This window comes from Martes martes, assembly GCF_963455335.1.
Source record: "Martes martes genome assembly, chromosome: 6".
Lineage (NCBI taxonomy): Eukaryota > Metazoa > Chordata > Mammalia > Carnivora > Mustelidae > Martes > Martes martes.
Genome location: NC_137893.1, coordinates 113,345,927 through 113,369,739, shown reverse-complemented (window position 1 = coordinate 113,369,739; position 23,813 = coordinate 113,345,927). Strand labels below are relative to the sequence as shown.

Genomic DNA, 23,813 nt, shown 5'->3' with positions numbered 1-23,813 from the left:
ACTGTTTCCTTGTACAATTTTCTCACTTTCCACCTCTCAGGGCTCCTTTAATTCCCCTACATACCCATGATCTCCAAAAGTAAACTGCCACATCTCCTGGACCATAGATAAATATTTCTAGTATTTCCCCCATGGTCCCCAAATGAATGAAATGTAATATATTTAAAACTAGCTTATCTTTCTTCTGAACCTGTCGAATGTTCTGTGTTCTTCGTCTTGGGTAATGACATCATTATCTAACCACAGCCCAAGTCAGAGAGCACAGTCTCTCACCTCAAACACCACCCCTTGTTGGCCTGGCCTCAGAAATATCCCCTGAATTCAGCCTTTCCTCTCCATTCCTTCTGCTTCTGTTTTGGTCTAGATGTACATTGTATGGCTACGGGAAATGCAACAGCCTCCATCCTCTCCCATTCTTTTCTGGTCCTTCTCTATTTCAGTCACTCTCCAAGGTGGAGTCAGAATTATCCTTCACAAACACAATTTGATTGGGTCATTGTGCTACTTATCAAAGGAAGATTTTCTTTTGATTCCCATCACTTACAGCATAAAATCCAAACGACCTGACTATAAAACTAGGTTCTTTTCAGCCTGGTTCTAACCTTCCTCTGAGCCTCTGTTCATGCACCGGACCGCCTGAAATCAGACTGACCCAGATCTTTGTGATTCCAGACCCAGTTCAAATGTCCCCACCTCTAGAAGCCTTCCCCAACTGGCCATGGAGACTCTGTTACTTCCTCTGCCCATAACCAGTTGTTTATTTTACACATTTCTATTATGCCATCATATTTACAGATCACCTAATCTCTAATTCTACTTATTTTTGGTTCTCTCACTCACATTTGCTTCTTTCCCTCAAGGTAAGCAACTGGATCTTTTAATTCAGAAAATGCCTTGGAATTTCACTTTCCATTAAAAACAGGAGAATATAGGATAATCTAAATGAGGCTAGGGCATAAAGCTTAGAACTTAACAGGTACTAAAGAAATGCTTGTTTAATGCATGGTTTAGCACAAAACACATGTTGAAAGTGAAACATGAGTAATGTTATTATTATGGGAGGTCTGAGGAGGGAGTGATAACTGTGTCTTAGTTTGAATAGGACCAGCTGATCTAAAATGCCATCATAGGAAGCTGTTTGGGGACATGAGTCCCTATTTTGCCTCTAGACATCATTAGTGAATGACTCAGTCATTACTAACTGACTTTTTAATTAAAATGTTAGCGTTGAATAACTAACTAGGTCATTGCAGTAACTCTCTCTTGTTATATGATCCTATTCATTTTTAGTGTTGGCTACAGACTCATGTTATACTATTATTTTTTAATGTTAATGATCAGCCTGCTTTGACATTAGGTAAAAGGACTTGCTTTAATAACATAAATCCTTGATTATCCAGATTCAAAAGGGTAATTGAAACTCAGGAGAAACTGAGAATGAGCAGAAAAAAAAAAAGAGGCAGAAGTTCGTACACAATCATTGTATTTTAGATTTTGGATCTTGGGTTCTACAGTACTTAATTATACTTGCCTTTAGAGATCTTCCAAAGGAGTGAAAAATTGTTCTTGGAAGTTCATACTGCTAAAACTAAAAGATTAGTTGAAATCAAAGTATTTTAATGTCTCCATGGAGACACTGAACTTATCTGCTAATTATGAAAAAGCTTGGTACCAGTAGAAGAGAGTATAATCTAGATCTAGTCATTCATTTAGCACATTTAATATTTTTATTTTGTACCTCCTTTCTTCCAGATACTGAGGACCTCTTTTGTCCCAGACACTGGGGAGAAAGTGATGAACAAAACAAAAAGGGCCACTCTTAACGGAGCTTGTATTCTGGTGACAGAAACCAATAATGAATAACAGTGACAAATAAGCAAGAAAATATCAGACAACCCGGCGTGGGATGGCGGAGGAAGCTCAGGGGGTTGAGCGTCTGATTATTGGGTTTTGGCACTGATCATGATCTCAGGGTCATTAGATCAAGCCCCCACCTTGCGCTCCTGCTCAGTGTAGTGTCTGCTTGAGATTTTTCTCCCCTCCCTTGTCCTCTGCTCTCCTCCTCCTACTACTTGTATCTCTCTCTCTCTCAAATAAATAAATAAATAAATAAATAAATCTTTAAGAAAAAGTAAATATCAAATAATGGTAGATGCTATAGAGTCAAAAACAAAAACAAAAACAAAAAACAAACCGAAAAACCAAACAAACAAAAAAACAAAACAGGGATATACGTGGAGAATTACTGGGGCTTCTTTAGTATGGCCAGTCAGAACATTTAGTTTTCACACATTTACTGAACATCTCCTACATGCTAGGCGCTGGGAGACATGCTAGGAAATACAAAAACTACTAACATAGTGTCCCTATTCTAATGTAGTTTTTAGTCTGGCAGAAATAAAATCTATTTTTGGAAATCAAAGATCCTAGCAGAGCATGATGAACGCTGTTACGGACCATTGGCTGCTATAGATCCTTCTGTCTGCGCTGTGCTGACCCCGGGGCCCAGAGAAGGGGAACAAAACAGGTCCCGGGAAGTCTGGGAAACTTCCAGAAAGAGGGGATATGAGTGGAGACTTGGAAATAAATGGGAATTACCAAGGTGGTAAAAAGAAATGGGAGAACTGGGCTCTTCAACTGGAAGAAATATCATTTACAAAGGTGCAGCGGCTGTATGAGCGGGCGCTATAAAGGGCTGAGTCCGGCGAGAGTACAGCGCACATGCGGATGAACACAGGCGCCGCTGTCCCGCGGGCGCCCTCACGGGAAACCGCGGCAGGAAGAAGCCTAGACACGCAGGACAGATCAGAGAGGTGTGTGGGTGTGTGTGTGTGGCAAGGTAAAGAACTGGGTCTTTTAATTCCAAAAATTATTTGGAACTTTGGTTTTGTCATTTTTAAAATTTTTACTTATTTTTTAAGCTTTTAAAAAGATTTTGTTTATTTATTTGACAGAGAGAGAGACACACACAGTGAGAGAGGGAACACAAGCAGGGGGAATGAGAGAGGGAGAAACAGGTTTCCTGCAGAACAGGGACCCAGATGACGGGCTTAGTCCCAGGATCCTGAGATCATGACCTGAGCCAAAGGCAGAGGCTTAATGACTGAGTCACCCAGGTACCCCTACTTTTTAGTTTTTTAAAGTAGGCGCTACACCCGAGGTGGGGCTTGAAGTCACAAAGCCCGAAATCAAGGGTTGGGTGCGCCACTGACTGAGCCAGCCCGGGGCCTCTTTGTGTTAGTTTTAAAACAAGAAACGATAGAATAATCTGAATATTACAGAAACAATAGAATAATCTGAATATTACAGAATCACCTATTATTACATAGAATAATCTGAATAATGCCTGAGAAGGCATTAAAATACTTAGAGTTCAATAAAGTGAAAAATGAAGTTTACAATTGTTAAATTACCTTACATTTTAAATAAAATATTCTCAATTTGCTCTACTGTAACGGTGCTAAGATTCGTTTCCGTCTGCAGCACTATCATTTCCTCTATCTAAATTCCGTAAATGTTTCCTTTATTAAAATTTAGGCTAATTTAAAAAATTCATAGTTTTGATGAATAGGTTTGTAAAGCTTAAAGATTTCTTTAACAGAGCTTGATAAAGGGGAAAAGTTTGGATGAAGAGTACTTCAAGCCATCATGTGATGCAGATTTGTGTCCCTTTGATTTATTTGACCTAAGGATGCCACCTCCCACCCTCGTGCTGCCAATGACTTTCACTTGGAAAGTCCAGATTATCACTTAGAATGTAACATGTGTTTCCGAGCAGGCGGTGTGGATAAACTCAAACTCACATCTGGGCTTTCCTGCCACAGTAGGATAAATGCCAAAAAGCCAGGTTTTAGGTGAGAATGCTCACTGAAAAGAACAGGGCTTATGATAAAGAGTCAGGGCAAAGTTCCATAAACCTATGGAACTTTAAAAAAGAGATCTAGCAGAAACATCAATCCTAATAAGACATTAGTGTCATTGAGAAATTTGTCCAATTCTAAAATTCATCCAAAAAGATGGATCATTTCTTTTATCACCTTACATTTGTGTCTTTTGTACAGATAAGGGAAAATTGACTTGTAAGTGCTTCCAAGAGAGAGCAAGTGTCCAAAATAATTGTCCAAAACAAGAAGGAGGATATGGGCAGTATCATACTTATCCAGCATTGCTGCGGTTAGCTAGGCTGGTACGCTTTATGCTCAGCTGCTGTTATTTGGGAAAAATCATCCTTAACTTCCATGTTACATTGACATCGTTATCCTATTTACAATTGCATATGAGGTGATTTGCATTATGGAAACGCGAGGAAAGAGAATAGACTGCATATGCATGATACTCAAAATTCTCTACCTGATTTAACTAGAAAAACAATCTTAAAGAAGCATCACAGACAAGGATGGGGACCGTGTGAATATCTCAGTGTACAGCTGGTGTGTGATGTGTGCAGTGTTTCTGGCTCTCAGCATCACCTAGGAGGTGCTTAGTGAATATCTGATGAGTGAATAAATGAATGAATGAATCAACGAGCAGCTTGAGATGAAAAAAAGAAAAAAATATATTCTTCTGTCTGCAGAGGTGACTCAAGGCAAGGCTTGTCCTCACTCTCTCTGGCCTCTGACCTCCCTGGATGTTTCTCATTTCTGATCCCCAGCCTAGAGATCTCCAAATCTACAAACAGACAAGCTTCACACAGCCCACTTGCCTCTGCTGGTCCCTGTCTGGCTACAGTGACCCTGAGCGTACAATTCTCTACTGTTGTGGATCCCAGGACAGAACCAGAAAGCAACTCAGGAAGGAGCTTGCTGGGGAGAAGGAGATGGGTCTGCCGACTGGGACAGAAAACCATCCAGATTCAAGGAGCGTAAGCAACTCTCGAGCTCTCCATGCATTATTAGCGTGAAGTCCGAGAGGCAGGGATGCTCACCACCCCTTCACCTCTGCATAATGCCCTCAAATAATGTTGGGGATTTCTCTTTCTTGTAAGATGGCATTTGATGCTGACTTGTTCTTGATTTCACCTGATATAAAAGATAAGGTCCAGGAAAGTCGGTGGTGGGGAGTGAGCGAGAGAGTGAGTCCTTTCTGGCATCTGCTTTCCCAGGGGTGGTGCTCCCTCACTTTCCTCACTCCTGGCCTCGCCCGAAGGTAGTTTGGGTCTGGGGTTTGCATTCTTTGGGAAGGCTATTCTGCTGCATTCTTCCAGGAGGAGAGCTTCCCAGGTATGTCCGTGATGCTGCCATCTCACGGCACTGATCTCCCTTGATGAGTGTGCAAGTGAGTCGAGGCGGGAGAGCCTGTCACTCTTACAGCCTCTTTCCTGTTCTTCATTTTCCAGTAACGTCCTGTGGATTCACTGTGATCTATAATCCCAGAGGAAGCCAGGTCTGCAGGATTTTCATTGAGTCCAGCCGGTAATGGTGTTTGTCAAACTGCCATTTACAGCTTGGAAAATTTCTCTCTAATCTACTTTGCAGAAGCATGATTGTTTCTCATCTTAATTGTGGCCCCTGATGTCTGCCTGCGTGGGAGAGGGGACCCACCCCATCCCTTCCAGCTTTTGCCTTTGTGCAGCCCCAACCCAATGTTCAATACAGGAGTGCAGTTCATAGTAACCATAATATTTGGGACTTTCATGAGAAATAGATGAGAGAGGCCTGTTCTCTCATCTGCATCTGTCTTAAAGTGAGAATTTAAAAAAATGACATACGAACCTATTTTTATTTCCTCTCCTAATTTCACCATTTATTCTCTGTAAACCCATGGTTTCAAGGCTTTTAATTTCTTCTGGACTCAGTCACAGGTTGTAGCTGAGAATATTCTTTAGGAAATGTTTCTAGGGCATGATGATGTCTTATTCATATTTGAGGCTCCAGTCCCTGGCACTGAGGCTGGAATGAAGGAAACATTTAATGTATATTTGAGTTAAAACTGCAGTGAATTAAGGGACTGGGCCTGGAGAAATTAGGAGATGGGGTAGTTGGGACCCAGGGCAATATCTGGAGATCTATGGAGAGCAGACCGCATCTAGAATGAGGCAGGAGGCAGTGCAGATCTATGTAGCACACGAGGGGCAGAATCTCTCAGTTCTGAGAAGAGCCCTCCCCAGACTCTCTGTGAGGCACTGACCAATTATTTGGAATGTACAGTTTTGACAGAACCATTAAACCATATTGCTCCTGTTCACTTCCTCTCCTCAGTTCACACTGCCTCTGTTTGGTTTAGGGTTCCATCGTGTTTCCTATGAATAACTTCAGTTGCTTCCTAAGTGGCTCCAAACCCATGACTCCCCTAATCCAGCCCTTTCTAAGGTCAGGTACTGCATCTTGTTTTAATGTTGGTGCCATATCCATGATCCTGTGAAATTTCAGTATTAATGTCCAATTAAACAATTGGCCCTCTTCTCTCCTAAAATGCTTATTGATAATTTGCACCAGCTACCATGATATTAAGTGATGCTGAATTGGCTTTGGATCCTTTTTCTTTCTTTCTTTCTTTCTTTCTTTCTTTCTTTCTTTCTTTTTTTTTTTTTTAAAGATTTTATTTATTTACCTGAGCTAGAGAGAGTCAGCGAGAGGCACAAGCAAGGGGAGGAGCAGGTTCCCCGCTGAGCGGGGCGCCAGAGGCTCAGTGATCCCAGGGCTCTGAGATCATGACCTGACCCTAAGGCAGACGCTTAATTGATGGAGCCACCCAGATGCCCTTGGATCCTCTTTCGAAGAAATTTATAGTCCCGCCAGTGCCTCATTTTCCCTCACTCACCCCCAGTTTAGTGTCCTTCCCCTGTTGCTGATCTTCTTGTCCTCCCTTGGCTTGGTAGGTGCGTTCCTGCCCAGGGCTCTTATCCTTGAAGCTCCACCTGCCTGGAATGTTCTTTCCCCAAATCTCTGCATGGCTTGTTGCTTCACTTCATTGAAGTCTCTGCTACAATGCTACCCTCTCCAGTGGACTTCTCTAAACACTCTCTATTCCTCTTTTCTGCTTTACTTTTATTTTTAACACTTAATACATTGATTTGCCAAATTGTTTACTGTCTATCTTCCTCATGAAAATGTGAGTTCCATGAGGAGAGAGATTTTGCCTGTTTTGTTCATTGCTGTCTCCTCAGGGCCCAATAGAATGTCTTATTCGTATTGACTGCTGCATAATTATTGTTAAATAAATGAACAAGGGAGGAGATACAATGTAACATAGCTTATACCACGGGAAATTCAAGGGAAGAAACAGTTTATTCCACCCAGCTTTGACCCAGGTTTCAAATGGTAGACATTATTTAAGCCTGGAAGGGCAATAAGGGTAGAGCATTCTTCTTTCTACTGCCAATCATCCTGCACTCTGTTATTTTCTCTCTGATGTTTATTTTATCACCTTATTTCTCTCTTTCCCTTCTCAGTTGAATAGACTTTCATGGAGCTCAGAAGGACACAGGAGATCAGCATCAGCGTGACCCTGACGGAGAGTGATGCATTCAGAGTGCTAAGGATGTCTGCTGCACTTCTCCAAAATGCGCCAGGGCGGCTCTCTGATAGACCCGTCCCTTGGTCAAACACCAGAGTGCATCACATCAGAAGTGTGTGAAATTCTTCCTTTCCTGATTATAGATACAGACATGGTCTTTTTTCAGGCACAATTTCATTATCTTTAACTCAAGCAAGTCTTTCCCCCAATATGTGAAACACTTTTCACAGGATAACTTACTATATTATTATCCCTCAGTTAAGATTCAGCGTAGGTGTTAAACTACTCCTGCTTTTTCTTTTCAGTCATCAGCAGATTGATGAGGATTGTTAGTCTCCATGAATCATTTTAAAGTTTATTTGCATTTTCCTTGATGAAAGACAAGCAAAGGAAAATAATTGCAGTTTTCAATGTTCATTGGGGTATTCTGAGAGCTTTCTGCAGTAAATTACAGGGACGCGATAAACATAAAGAAGCATCACTCATCCTCCTATCTGATTGCTTAATACCTCATACTCTGTCACTTCCATTACAAACACAAGATTTAATATCCTCAAATGGATTCTTATCCTTATACTCTGCTATCTTCTCTTATAATGTTTAATGCCAGAACCTTAAATGTAAAGACTTAATGTAATCTTCTACATTGAACCCATCTAATTTTATGCACAAACCTTCCTACTTTTCAGGGACTGGCTGATGTGTTTGTGGCTTGTCCCTCCCCCCCCCCCCCCAACCCCTTTACTAATACTGGCAGGTGGGAAATGGCCACATCTCTAATTCTTCAATACCAGGTGAGATAAGGGATGCTCATATAGCGATGGAAAAAAAAAAAACCAAAACCCCTCCATGTGCCTGTATTAGAAAAAGAAAACAAACATGTAACACAGATGAATTATGTAGTTATTAGCTTTTCAAGGGGACTGTTCACTTTGCAAAAGGATTCACTACAGATTTTCTTTAAATAGTAAGCTCCACTAGTTATTTAAGATATAATTAGATCCGTCTAAATTGGATTCGTACACATTTCAGGAACTGATTCATTGTGCAAAGAAACAGCAAACCCATGTTTGCTTCGCTACATGAAGCAAAACCAGCAAAACTAGCAAATATGCATATGCTCTGTTTAGAAGGTGCCAAACACCCAGATGTTTGAGAAAACCTGAATATTTGACAATTTGTTTGAGTATTCAACCAGATGCTTAGCACAATCCATTTGTGGTTTGGAGTCTGTTCTAACACAACAGGAAGGTAGAGAAGCAAATACAGGGAGACATTCTCTATCTTGCTAAAGTGATAATGGCATTCCTTTTATTGCTTGTTGGTGGGCAATTTTAGATATTACCGCCTCTGAGGAAAACGGGGCATATAACATATGTCATTTCCATTAAGTGGAAAGAGATCACCTATTTTCAATGGGTTGAACAATCTACATTTAAAGCCCTAAAAATGAATACTTTAAAACTAATGTAGAAGGCCAGCTTATTCAATGGAGAGGGAATGCATTCTAAACAGCACTGTTCTTAAGAAGGTGGGACATGAAATGCTAAAACATACAACCTCAGGTTAACGAAGTCGAAACAAACCAAAACAAAACTTTCCACAGTAGTTTAACCTGGAAATAAAAGAGTTTCCTTTAACGTTGGTCCCCTGAGCACTGGAAGCCTAGACTAGAAGACACAACTTTATGCTTGACTATTTACCCCAAAGATCAGGCTTTTGATTGTTTATAAAATAGTATTTAGAATTTTAAAAAATTAATTATTTTTATTAACATATAATGTATTATTTGCCCCAGGGGTATAGGTCTGTGAATTGTCAGGCTTACACACCTCTTAGCACTCACCATTTCACATGTGTTTAGAAGTTTTGATATTTGGAACGGCTGGTTGGCTCAGTTGGTTAGGAGTCGGCCTTTGGCTCAGGTCATGATCTCAGTGTCCTTGGATCGAGTCCCACATCCAGCTCCCTGCTCAGCGGGGAGCCTGCTTCTGCCTCTGCCTGCAGCTCCCCCTGCTTATGCTCTGTCTCTCTCTCTCTCTCTCATATAAATAAAATCTGAAGAAAAAAAAGAATTCTTTTAAAAAAATTTTTTTTTAATTTTTATTTTTTTGAGATTTTGTATTTATTTGACAGACAGAGATCACAAGTAGGCAGAGAGGCAGGCAGAGAGAGATAGAGAGGGAAGCAGGCTTCCTGCTGAGCAGAGAGCCCGATGCAGGGCTTGATTCCAGGACCCTGGGATCATGACCTGAGCCGAAGGCAGAGGCTTTAACCCACTGAGCCACCCAGGCACCCCCCAAAAAGAATTCTTGATACAAAGAACTTAGTGGTTCTAACAGATGGTCCCAACTGATATACCCATTTGTGGTAACTTACATAAGTACACTTTCTATAAAAGAAAGAAACTCACTTATTCTAAGTAAAAGGACTGTAGGCATCACTGGGCATATTTGGAGCCCAAAAGAAGCCTTGGACCTTTGTGACCGCTTCACTGAGCAATGGCATAACGCACTTTGGTAGGAATCATTACTCTTGACTAATGGGCAGGAGAATTTGGATTGATGGATGCTGTGAAGACAGCCCAGGCTTTCCATCAGCCAAGCCAAGGCTGGAATCTTATCTCGGTCTCATACCCAGTGCACGATCTTGCACAGCTTAATCAGTCATTTGGTAAATGAGAGGACTAATACTTAAACTGAACATTTTTTATCGTTTGTTTTTGTCTTAATAAGAAATTAATGAATCTGATAAATGAAGGGTACTTAAATAATGCTAGCGCCCTTTCAGTTTTGAAGAATTTACAAAACATAGGAAATTAACACCAGCTTTTAATTGTCCTCGGTATTTGGGTACATGGCTTCGTATTCTATTCTGGAGTTCATAAATTTTATCCCCAGAGTGAGGACAGAGCAAGCAGTTCTTTCAGGCCTAGTTATCTCTGCCCAGCGCTCCGCCCAGCAGATGCAGACACTGGGAGAAGTACTTAGAAAGCCATGAGCGTTTTCATCAGATGCATTTACCAAAGAACTACAACAATAAAAATCTGTTCATTAGTCACCAAAAATAAGTGGTTATTATGAACACATGCCTCTCTCGCTGAATGTGTGCCATTGAGTCACTTTTAGTTAGTTGAACATGTTTGTATAGAGAGCTGCCATTAAAAAAAAAAAGAAAGTTGCCATAATTAGCAGTGTTTGTGGTGAGAAAATTCTAGCAAAGATACTTGTTTTCTATTAGAAAAGTGTGATATTTTCTCAAATGTAGCATTTTCAAATATTCCACTGTTCACTGTTCTTATTAGGCTCCATTAAATATGGAAGAACCAGTGATTATAGTATTTGCCAACTTTCTCTGTGCTGAGCCCTGTTCTGAGCACTTGAACTTAGCTAATCCTCACAACAACTTTATTAAGTAGGCTGTATTATTCTCCACTTTGAACAGATGAGAAAACGAAGACAGAGGAGTGATTTCCCAAAGGCACACATACAAAAAGTGATAGAAGCAGAATCTGAACTCATCGGAACCAGTTCTAGAATCTAGACCTTATTCTCAAGTTTGTGCTCCACTGTTTCTGTGGAGAGGAACGAGGGAGGCTGGTGTATAGTATGAAGCCCTAGTTCACATAACTGAGAAGAATAAAAGAGCAAATTCCCACAGAATTTGTGTGTTTCTGATGACGGAGCAGAAGGCAAGGTGAAGGCAGCCTGAGCACAAAGCAGAAGCTGATGCCTCACAACCCCCCCACCCCCACCCCATGGGATATATGTGACATTCCTCAGGCACTCCAGGCTGCCCTGAGGCTAAGGAAAGGGAAAACAAAGAGTTACCTTATAGAGGTCACAGTACTGCAAGACACCAGTCTCCCTCAGTTTACAAAAGCCGTAACCATTTAGAAGAACAAACCATTTCTATCAATAACCTAGCTTCCAGATGGGAATATAGAAACAGTTAAATGTCCTCATAACCTGCGGGCCCATTGACAGATACTTGAAGCGGGCAGAGTATGTTCCTCTAGGAAGCTCTCAACCATCTTCATGTTAATGCCTTGCTAGAAGGAAAAACAACTTTAACTTGCCAGTGGCAAGGCCTCTGGTATCCTGGGAGTCTTCTTTAGCATGTGAAAATCCTTTTGAAATCTCCATTTTCCTTATCTCCCCCAACTCCCAAGTATATAATCAGCCACCCCTCACAACCCCAGGGGGCAGCAGGTCTTTCTGCCCATGGGTCCTGTCCCCGTGCTTTAATAAAATCACCATTTTGCACCAAAGATGTCTCAAGAATTCTTTCTTGGTCATCGGCTCTGAACTCCACCCCACCGAATCTCACCTATATTCCAAAACCCCATCAATTTAGCTTGTAACGAAGGCCAGTAAGTTACAAGTATGTAAGTAGCCCTGGGAGTGCGATTCTAGCTGAGAATGACAAGGACTCTTTCCTGGAGGTGAGGAAGGAGAGCTGAAGACTCCACGGGAACTCCAGGAGGTAAGCAAGACCAGCTGCTCCGCTGGTCCCTTCAAGGAGCCAGGTGAAAAGTATGAGTGTCACAGAGGGACCTGCAAAGTTTGTCCAGGAGCCAGTCTGCCTGTTGTGTGCTCCTGTCAGAAGTGTGGGTGCCTGTTATTTGCACAGAAATGGAATTACAGTTAGAATATAGGAACAGCTTTTAAAATGTGAAGAAAAAACCCACATGGGACAGAGCTATGGAAAACTATACAGTCGTGACGTATCATTTATATACAGTTCCTCCAAATTTAATTCTCTGATGTTTTATTTGTGGTCAAAAGTGTACAAAAGTGATATAATTACAAATTTTTGCAAACATTTGAAAAGCCATTCATATTACCATTTGGATGGCAATTCTTTAGATATGCTTCATAAAATGTTCACTAAAAACATTGCTACTCAGAATTGTGTTCTATGAATTTTGTTTGATTAGATATTCAGAAGATAAAAATCAGATTAACTGTCTCAAACACACACATTAAAAGAATAAATAAGATTCCCTAAACCATTAAGATAATTCTTGGCTTTTTCCAATATTCTACAGCTGACTTAACTTGTATGATACACTATATTTACTAATTGTGAAAAAGAGTTAAAATATTCATGCTTTTCCAATTTATTAATTACTAAGTAAGAAAATAAAAACAAAGCCTAGACTTGAATTTTTTTTTTGTCTACATAAAGCATAATTTTTTTTTAAAGACTTTATTTATTTGAGAGAGAGAGAGAGAGAGAGAGTGAGAGAGCATGAGAGGGGAGGTCAGAGGGAGAAGCAGACTCCCCATGGAGCTGGGAGCCAGATGTGGGACTCGATCCCAGGATTCCAGGATCATGACCTGAGCCGAAGGCAGTCGCTTAACCAACTGAGCCACCCAGGCACCCCATATAAAGCATAATTTTTTAAAGCATTTGCCTGGCTAGCTCAGTCAGGAGAGCATTAGACTTTTAAATAAAATAAACTTTTTGGAGAAACACTGATGAAGAACAACAACATCAGGAAAATCTTAGACCATAACACAGCCTGCATATTTCTAGGTAGGTTTTAAGAATACACTTCAGTTTAAAACATACATCCTGACCATTTATCCCCATAGCACAATAGCAGGATAAGCAAGCACTCTTCCTATAGAAGCATAGCCACCTTTCTGAGAACGTGTATCTGTAGTCATCACTGCGGTTGCTCAAAACAAAGGCCTTGTTTGCATAATGGGACTGGTTTCCACTTTGCTAAATCCAAAGGCATTCAAGACTGAGGGAGGAAAGAAGACACAAATGGCCAACAGGTACATGAAAGATGCCAAACATCACTAATCATCAGCGAAATGCAAACCAAACCCACAATGAGATAGCCCCTCAGACCTGTTAGAATGGCTGTTATCAAAAAGGCAAGAGGGAACAAATGCTGGGGAGGGTGTGGAGAAAGGGAACCCTTGGGCACTGTGGGTGGGGAAGCAAACTGGTGCAGCCACTATGGAAAACAGTATGGACGTTCCTCCAAAAATGAAAAATAGAACTACCATATGATCCAGCAATCTCACTTATGGGTATATATCTGAAGGAAATAGAATCATTGTATATATACACACAATGGAATATTTTTCAGCCACGAAAAGAAGGAAATCTTGCCTTTCGTGACAACACGGATAGGCCTTGAGGGCCTTATGCTACGTGAAATAAGTCAGACAGAGAAAGACAAATACAGCATGGTCTCACATGTAAAATCTAAAAAATAAACAATCCTGAACTCATAGAAACAGAGGAGACTGGAGTAGAGGGGGTAAGGATGAATGTGGTCAAAGGGTACAAGCTCGCAGTTACAAGACAAATCAGGTCTGAGTATCTAATGTATAGCACTGAGACTATAGTTAGCAATAGTGTAGTGTACACTTGAAAATTACTAAGAGAGTACATCTTAGAAACCCTCACCACACACACAAAATGGTAACTATGTGAGACAATCAATCATTCTGCATATATGCATATACAAAATCATCAAATGATATACCTTAAACTTGTACAATGTAATATGTCGATTATATCTCAATAAAGTTGGCAAAAAAAGAAACAAAAACCCAACTGAGGGATATGTGACAACATCTACATTATCCACTCAAAAGCATCCTATTACCAAACTGTAATGAACTGTTTACACTCAGAAAGTTTTAAAAATCAAGACGTGAATCAGCCTTGGGCTTTTTAATAACATATTTAGAAAATCATTAGTAATGTCTATTTAGACTATTTAGAAACTCATTAGCAATGGAGGAATTTATATTTTGGAGATTTGAAGGATATAAACCTAACATTTTGAATTCTTGACATGGTCATGAAAAATTCCTTTTTATGGGATTCTTAATGCTTGATTCATTCATAACAAATATCATTGGTCTTGCAGCAGATCCAGTTTTCTCATGTTTCTGAGTCTTACTAAAGTCGGATTTACTTTTTCTGTCTAAAATTCCTAGTTGTAATTCTGTGTATGAACCTAAAAGCCAGTTGTGCCTTAGACCTTGGGCTCAAGATCATTTGTCATTACCAAAGGGGTACATGAGGCTAAAAGCCCACTTGCTACCCAAATGGAAACCTCATAAATGAAACAAATCCCTGGTGTACTTTTTGGTCTATTTTCTACGCTGGTTTTCCAAGTAGTAACCTTAACATTAACAATATACTGCTGAGCACAATTTATATGGAAACAAATTGGGATAGATTTTTCCAGGCTCAGAAATGGTTTCTCCCTGATGTAGGACAGAGACTTGATGAAGTCTTAGTAACTTAAAGCACAAACTAGCCATCTGAAAGCATAGGTAGGAAGAAGAGTTGCCCTCAGCTCATTATATGAGTTGAGATCTTACAGTTTTACCTACAAGGTAAGAACAATTTTTTTTATATTAAATGCTTATTGCTGTACATAACCAAAATTTCTTTATTAGGGCACAGAAGCCAGCTTCCTCCAGACCCTTCCTCTATCTTCCTCTATAGTCCACCAGGCTTTACAGAAGTAAGTTGCTCCAATATGTAGTTCATTCACACAGTTCTGAGACTGTCAGGTCTGATATTTTTGCACTAAGAGAGTGGATCAAAATGGATGTAAATGAACCAAATTTTCAATCAGATGTGATTTGAGTATACAGTGATATAGTTTAGTTGTAATAGAAAGTAAAAGAGCTTAAAAGGCCTGGAATAATTCAGACTAAAATATCTTGGGGTCTTTTTCCATTTTAAAATGAATTGAGCAATTCTGTGTGGCTGAGGATTGACAGCATAATGGAAACAGAGCTAACTGCAGAATTTCTTACCAGGTAGGTAACTGCATTAGCAGCAAAACTCATAATGTAGTCTGTTGGTTGAAAAGAGCATGAAGGAGCCTTCTGTTTTCTTATGAGGTGCTATATTCTCATACTTCTTGACTAATTACACCTACCTACTGCCAAATTGCAGTTATTGGAAAATATTCTCTCTTCTGTAACTCTCAGCAATATTATGAGAGACCTCATGCACATTGATTCTTCTTATACTTTGTTTATTACCATAGATAAATATAAGTAAAACTGCTTCCAAGCCCTGCCTTCTATTTTTGACGTAACTATAACACAAGATATTGCTATGTAATGGTAAAACTGAATGGGGTGTATATATTCCTGAGGACGGACTAAACGTTAAAATGGTGGGCCCATATTTCAATGATCTTTGAAAGCTTCATACTTCACAGTAACTCTCTTCTAGATAGCACTTTTTTGCGGGATAAAATGCATAGCATAAATATTATAGACAGTTCTTAAACAAACTTTATGTACATTTTTGCTCATATGTGTCACTTACCAGAATCAAGAGGCAACTCGAGGCCAGTTTTGTGTGCTCAGGGATGGTGGAAAACACTGACAAAATCAAGCAACCAAAGACAAGGAGAAAACTGTAAAACAACAACAAAAAAGAGAAATCTGATAAGAACCTTGCCTTATCATGACAGATTTCAAATCTTGTTTCTATAGTTTAAAGAACCAGACCCATTTGAATTGGCATGGCTTAAATCATAAAAGCCTTGGAAGGGACTAGCCATTTTGAATATAATATGGGGGCACCTGAGTAGATCAGTCAGTTAATCGTCCGATTCTTGATTTCAGCTCAGGTCTTGATCTCAGGATCGTGAGATCAAGCACTACCTTGGGCTCTGTGCTGGGCATGGAGCCTGCTTAAGATTCTCTCTCTCCCTCTTCCTCTGCTTTAACTCCCCTCACTCCCTTCCCCATGCTGGGTATGGAGCCCGCTTAAGATTCTCTCCCTCTCCCTTTCCCCACCCTCCCTTCCTCCCTCTCTCCCACTCTCTGTGTGAGTGAATACGATACATGGTGCACATGGAGTTCCTTTACAACTTCATCGATGGAGAGAATGTTGTTTGTGTGTTGCATATTTAAATGTCTACATCTGAGAATGTGTGAACTTCCCATACATCCTTTCACAAGAGGGGAGAGAGGCCCCGAAAGTGTGTTCTTGTTTTCCTACCCCGGGAGCACATGCCACAGCTGTCCTTTTTTCAAAAAGCAGAATCTGCCTCACATCTGGCAGTGTTGGTGACCCATCAAATGTTCTAAGTGGCTGTTACCAAGCCACTGGCTCCTTTTCACAGCCTAATTTTACTCATGGATACTTGTTTGTCATCCCTTTATAATATTAATAAGGACAGAAGAGGAAGGGGAGAAGGGGATGATTTCTTCGGCTCCCCATGTACTTTCCAGTTCCCTGCAAACTACTATAGAGATGACCCCTCAGCTCTGTCTATTCATACTCCAGTGCTAGGGAGCAGAAGGGAGGAACAGCATTTTCTACCAATCAATCTACAGACATATTTATTTCTCAAATTATGGTACTCTCAGGATCTGGGGCTGGTGAGCTGAGTTCCCAAAGAAAATACCGAATAAAAAGGAAAGGCTGTTTTTTAAGCTGAAGTTACTGATCCCGAAATGCAAGATTAACAAATAAACAAACAAACAGGGGTACCTGGGTGGCTCAGTCGGTTAAGCAACAGAGTCTTGGTATCGGCTTGGGTCATGATCTCAAGACTTTAGGATTGTGGGATTGAGTCCCACATCAGGCTCCGTTCTCAGTGCAGTCTGCTTGTCCCTCTCCCTCTGCTCCTCCCCTAACCCCCACTCGTGTATTCTCTTTCAAATAAATAAATAAAACCTTAAAAAAAAAAGACACCAAAACCTGAGCTCTAGGACATACTTTTTACTTTTACGTATCTCTGGGAAGCTTGTACAGTAATCTCCCCTAAAATATCAGTTTCCACATTCTTTTGTATGGCATTGGAGTTAATCTCTGCCTCTTTTGGCTTGCCCTGACATGTCTCCAGGTCTTTCTACTGCATTTGACTGGGAACTCCCAAAGACCTATAGCCAGGGATTGGTAAATTATGGCCTAGGGAAAAAACCTGGCCTCTAAAGGCTGATTTTGTATATAAAGTTTTATTGTCATGTAGCTACACCCATTTGCTTATGTATTGTCTATGGCTGCTTTCATGCTACAGCTGCAGAGCTAAACAGTCGTGGTAGAGACAATATGGCACATAAGATGAAAATATTTATGCACTGACCCTTTTACAGGAGAAGTTTGTGCCCCTTGAACAATACCATATATTTCTTATTTCTTTATATCTATTGAACACAGAAGCAAGTGGAAGTTCCTGATTGCTTAAGTCCTGTATGCTGGTAATAATTTACTAACATTCAGGGGAGGAGCAAGATGGTGGAGGAATAGGAGACCTAAATATCGTCGGGTCCCAGGAGTTCAGCTAGATAGTTATCAAACCATTCTGAACACTTACAAACTCAACAGGAGACTGAAGAGAAGAAGAGAAGCAATTCTATCAACAAAAAAGTAACCACTTTCTGGAAGGCAGGTTGTGTGGAGAAGTGAATAGGAGGTGATATATGGGAAGATAGACTGAGGGGCGAGGGGCAGGCTCCCAGCAAGCAGTAGAGCAGCAGAGCACAAAATCAGAACTTTTAGAAGTCTGCTCCACTGAGAGATGTCACTCCACAGGCTAAGTGGGGACAGTGTGGTCTCAGGACCTGCAGGGTCACAAAAAGATCAGGGGTGTCTGAGTGTGGTAGAGCTCCCAGGTATGGGAGTGGGGAAGCCACTGCAGAGACAGAGCCAAAGAGTGGGCTTCCAGCTTGGGATTACCTTAACCCGTGATCCAAGGCAGAATCGGGCCACTGCTCTTCAAGCAAGGATCCCACAAGTGGCAGATCCGGGGAGACCCCTCCTTCCTTGACTGGGAGGGGATGGCACAGAACCAAGCTGCAAAAATCTGCCGGGTTTGGAGACTCCAAATGGGGCCGTGCGCCAGAATTAGAAATGCTGGGTCACAGGCTGGGTGAACACAGAGTGCAGCCAGAGACCAGGGAGCAGGGAGTGACTGACTGCTTTCCTCTGAGGGTGCACTGAGGAGTGGGGCCCCCAGCACTCAGCTCCTACAGAGCCAGAGATTGGGAGGCCGCCATCTTCATTCTCCTCCAAAGCTCTACAGAAAGCATTCAGGGAACAAAAGCTACTGAGAGTGAACCTGAGCAGATTACTTAGCCTGGCCCCTGGCAAGGGTGGTGTACTTCTGCCTTGGGCTAAGACATTTGAAAACCACTGCAATAGGCCTTTCCCCCAGAAGATCAACAAGAACATCCATCCAAGACCAAGTTCACCAATCAATGAGAACTGTAAAACTTAAGAGCTACAGGAATATATCATATAGAATTCATGGCTTTTTTCCCATGATTCTTTAGTCTTTCAAAGTTAAATTTTTAAAATTTTGTTTTCTTCCTATTCTATTTAAAAATTTTTTCCTCTTTCCTGTTTTAATGTTTTTTAACTATTTTACCTCATCAATACCTTTTAAAAAATCTTTTAAAATTTTCATTGTTGGGGCGCCTGGGTGGCTCAGTGGGTTAATAAGCCTCTGCCTTCCGCTTGGGTCATGATCTCGGGGTCCTGGGATCGAGCCCCCCATGGGGCTCTCTGCTAGGTTGGGAGTCTGCATCCCCCTCTCTCTCTACCTGCCTCTCTGCCTGCTTGTGATTTCTGTCTGTCAAATAATAAATAAATAAATAAATAAAATCTTAAAAAAATTTTTTTTCATTGTTATAGTCTTATTTTATCCCTTCATTGTATTTAAACTTATTTTTGGTATACATATAGGTTTTTCTTTCTTTATAATTTTGGGATACAGTTTCTTCTAACAGATCAAAATATACCCTAAATGAAAATACACCCTAAATCTAGTGTATGACTTTGTATGAATCACATTCTTTCCTTTTTATTTTAACCAACTTCTTATCTTATCAATTCCTTTTTTAGAATTTTTTAAAATTTTCATCTTTACAGTCATATCCCATCCCTTCATCATGTTTACACTTATTATATATATATATATATATATAAAACCAAAATACACCCAAAATCAAGTGTGTGGCTCTGCTCTATTCACCAGTCTAACATATATATATACACACACACACACATACACACATATATATGTATATAAAATATATTATACATATAAATATAAATAGATATCATATATAAAATATATTTTCTCCTTTCTTCTCCCCCTGGTTTTGGGTCTCTTCCGATTTGGTAAGTGTGTATTTTTGGGGGGTCCTCGTTAGCCTCTTAGTATTTTGTTCTCTCATTCATCTATTCTTATCTGGATAAAATGATAAGGCAGAAAAACTCACCTCAAAAAAAAAGAACAAGAGACAGTACCAACAGCTAGGTACATAATCATTATGGACATTAGTAAGACGTCAGAACTAGAGTTCAGAGTGACAATTATCAAAATGCTAGTTGGGCTTGAAAAAAGCATAGAAGATACAAGAGAATTCCTTTCTGGAGAAATAAAATCCCTTTCTGGATAAATAAACCAACGAAAATCTAACCAAGTTGAAATAAAAAAAGCTATTAATGAGGTGCAATAAAAAATGGAGGCTTCTACTGCTAGGAAAAATGAGGCAGAAGAGAGAATTAGTGATATAGAAGACCAAATGATGGATAATAAAGAAGCTAAGAAAAAGAAACATAAACAACTACTGGACCACAAGGGGAGAATTTAAGAGATAAGTGATACCATAAGATGAAACAATATTAGAATAATTGGTATCCCACAAGAAGAAGAAAGAGAGAGAGGTGCAGAAGGTATATTAGAGCAAATTATAGCAGAGAATTTCCCTAATTTGGTGAAGGGAACAAGTATCAAAATCCAGGAGACACAGAGAACCCCCCCCCCAAAATCAATAATAATAGGTCCATACCCCCTCATCTAACAGTAAAATTTACAAGTTTCAGTGACAAAGAGAAAATCCTGAAAGCCACTCAGGACAAGAAATCTGTAACATACAATGATAGAAATATTAGATTGGCAGCAGACTTATCCAAAGAGACCTGGCAGGCCAGAAAGGACTGGTATGATATATTCAGAACACTAAATGAGAAAAATATGCAGCCAAGAATACTATATCCAGCTAGGCTATCATTGAAAATAGAAGGAGAGATAAAAACTTTCCAGGACAAACAAAAACTAAAAGAATTTGCAAACACCAAATCAGCCCTACAGGAAATATTTAAAGGGGTCCTCTAAGCAAAGAGAGAGCCTAAAAGTCACAGACTAGAAAGGAACAGAGACTATATACAGTAACAGTCACCTTACAGGCAATACAATGGCCCTAAATTCATATCTTTCAATAGTTACCCTGAATGTAAATGGGCTAAATGCCTCAATCAAAAGACACAGGGTATCAAAATGCATTAAAAAAAAAAACCCCAAAAAACAAAACAAAACAAAAAAACAAGAGCCATCAATATGCTGTCTGCAAGAAACTCATTTTAGACCAAGAGACATCTCCAGATTTAAAGTGAGGGGGTGGAAAACAATTTACCATGCTAATGGACATCCAAAGAAAGTTGGGGTAGCAATCCTTATATCAGATAAATTAGATTGTAAGCCAAAGATTATAATAAGAGATGAGGAAGGACACTATATCATATATAAAGGGTCTGTCCAACAAGATGATCTAACAATTTTAAATATCAATGTCCCTAACATGGGAGCAGGCAACTATATAAACCACTTAATAACAAAATCAAAGAAACACATTGACAATAATACAATAATACTAGGGGACTTTAACAACCCCCTCACTGAAATGGACAGATCATCTAAGCAAAAGATCAAGAAGGAAATAAAGGTTTTAAATGACACAATGGACCAGATGGACATCACAGATATATTCAGAGCACTGCATTCCAAAGCAACAGAATACACATTCTTCTCAAGTGCACATGGAACATTCTCCAGAATAGATCACATCCTGAGCCACAAATCAGGTCTCAACTGATGCCAAAAGATTGGGATCATTCCCTGCATATTTTCAGACCACAGTGCTTTGAAACTAGAACTCAACCCCAAGAGGAAAGTTGGAAAGAACTCAAATACAGGGAGGCTAAAGAGTATCCTACTAAGCAATGAATGGGTCAACCAGGAAATTAAAGAAAAATTTAAAAAATTCATGGAAATAAATGAGAATGAAAACATAGCTGTTCAAAGTCTTTGGGACACAGCAAAGGCAGTCCTGAGAGGAAAGTATATAACAATACAAGCCTTTTTCAAGAAACAAGAAAGGTCTCAAGTATACAACCTAACCCTACACCTAAAGGAGGTGGAGAAAGAACAGCAAAGAAAGCCTAAACACAGCAGGAGATGAAAAATAATAAAGATCAGAGCAGAAATCAATGAAATAGGAACCAAAAGGACAGTAGAACATATCAATGAAACTAGGAACTGGTTCTTTGAAAGAATTAATAAGATTGATAAACCCTTGTCCAGACTTACCAAAACAAGAGAGAGAGAGAGAGAGAGAAAGAACCCAAATCCCAAAATCCCAAATTAATAAAATCACGAATGAAAGAGGAGAGATCACAACCAAGCCCAAAGAAATACAAACAATTATAAGAACATATTATGAGCAACTATACACCAGCAAATTTGACAATCTGGAAGAAATGGATGCATTCCTAGAGATGTATATATTACCAAAACTGAACCAGGAAGAAATAGAAAACCTGAACAGACCCATAACCAGTAAGGAGATTGAAACAGTCATCAAAAATCTCCCAACAAACAAGAGCCCAGGGCCAGACAGCTTCCCAGGGGAATTCAATCAAACATTTAAAGAAGAATTAATACTTATTCTCCTGAAACTGTTCCAAAAAATAGAAATGGAAGGAAAACTTCCAAACTCATTTTATGAGGCCAACATTACCTTGATCCCAGAACCAGACAAAGACCCCATCAAAAAGGAGAATTACAGACCGATATCCTTGAAGAACATGGATGCAAAAATTCTCACCAAAATACTAGCCAGTAAGACCCAACAGTACATTAAAAGGATTATTTATCACATCCAAGTGGGATTTATTCCAGGGCTGCAAGGTTGGTTCAACATCTGAAAATCAATCAATGTGATATAATAAATTAATAAAAGAAATAACGAGAACCATATGATACTCTCAAAAGATGCTGAAAAAGCATTTGGCAATGTACAGCATCCTTTCTTGATCAAAACTCTTCACAGTGTAGGGATAGAGGGTACATACCTCAATATCATTAAAGCTATCTATGAAAAACCCACAGCAAATATCATTCTCAATGGGGAAAAACTGAGAGCTTTTTGGCTAAGGTCAGGAACATGGCAGGGCTGTCCACTATCACACTGTTATTCAACATAGTACTAGAAGTCCTAACCTCAGCAATCAGAAAACAAAAAGAAATAAAATGTCTCTGAATCAGCAAAGAAGTCAAACTCTCACTCTTTGCAGATGATATGATACTTTACGTAGAAATCGTAAAAGACTCCACTCCAAAACTGGTAGAACTCATATAGGAATTCAGTAAAGTGTCAGGATATAAAATCAATGCACAGAAATCAGTTGCATTTCTATATACCAACAGCAAGACAGAAGAAAGAGAAATTAAGGAGTCGATCCCATTTACCATTGCACCCAAACCGTAAGATACCTCGGAATAAACCTAACCCAAAGGCAAAGAAACTGTACTCAGAAAATGATAAAGTACTCATGAAAGAAACTGAGGAAGGCACAAAGAAATGGAAAATTGTTCCATGCTCATGAATTAGAAGAACAAATATTGTGAAAATGTCTATGCTACCTAAAGCAATCTACACATTTAATGCAATCCTTATCAAAATACCAAAATACCATCATTTTTTTCAAAGAAATGCAAATAATCCTAAAATTTATATGGAATGGAAAAGACCCCGAGTAGCCAGAGAACTGTTGAAAAAGAAAACCAAACTTGGTGACATCACAATTCCAGACTTCAAGCTCTATTACAAAGCTGTAATCATCAATACAGTACGGTACTGGCACAAAAACAGACACAAAAATCTATGGAACAGAATAGACAGCTCAGAAATGGACTCTCAACTCTATGGTCAACTAATCTTTGACAAAGCAGGAAAGAATGTCCAATGGAAAAAAGACAGTCTCTTCAACAAATGGTGTTGGGAAAATTGGACAGCCACATGCAGAAAAATGAAACTGGGCCATTTCCTTATATCACACATAAAAATAGACTCAAAATGGATGAAAGATCTCAATGTGAGAAAGGAATCCATCAAAATCCTTGAGGAAAATACAGGCAGCAACCTCTTTGACCTCAGCCGCAGCAACTTCTTCCTAGAAACATCGCCAAAGGCCAGGGAAACAGGGGCAAAAATGAACTATTGGGACTTCATCAAGATCAAAAGTTTTTGCACAGCAAAGGAAACAGTCAACAAAAC

At 39.7% G+C, this 23,813-nt stretch overlaps 1 protein-coding gene across 1 annotated transcript in view; it reads right to left on the bottom strand.

Annotated features, from left to right (window-relative positions):
* Window positions 1–23,813, bottom strand: part of KCNQ5 (potassium voltage-gated channel subfamily Q member 5) — a gene marked incomplete at its 5' end in the record, with an annotated part of 518,313 nt that overhangs the window by 153,819 nt on the left and 340,681 nt on the right. Inside the window, one exon of the mRNA XM_080805542.1 lies at window positions 15,784–15,874. Within this exon, the coding sequence (XP_080661668.1) occupies window positions 15,784–15,874 (91 nt within the window). The remainder of the gene's footprint in view (window positions 1–15,783; window positions 15,875–23,813) is intronic.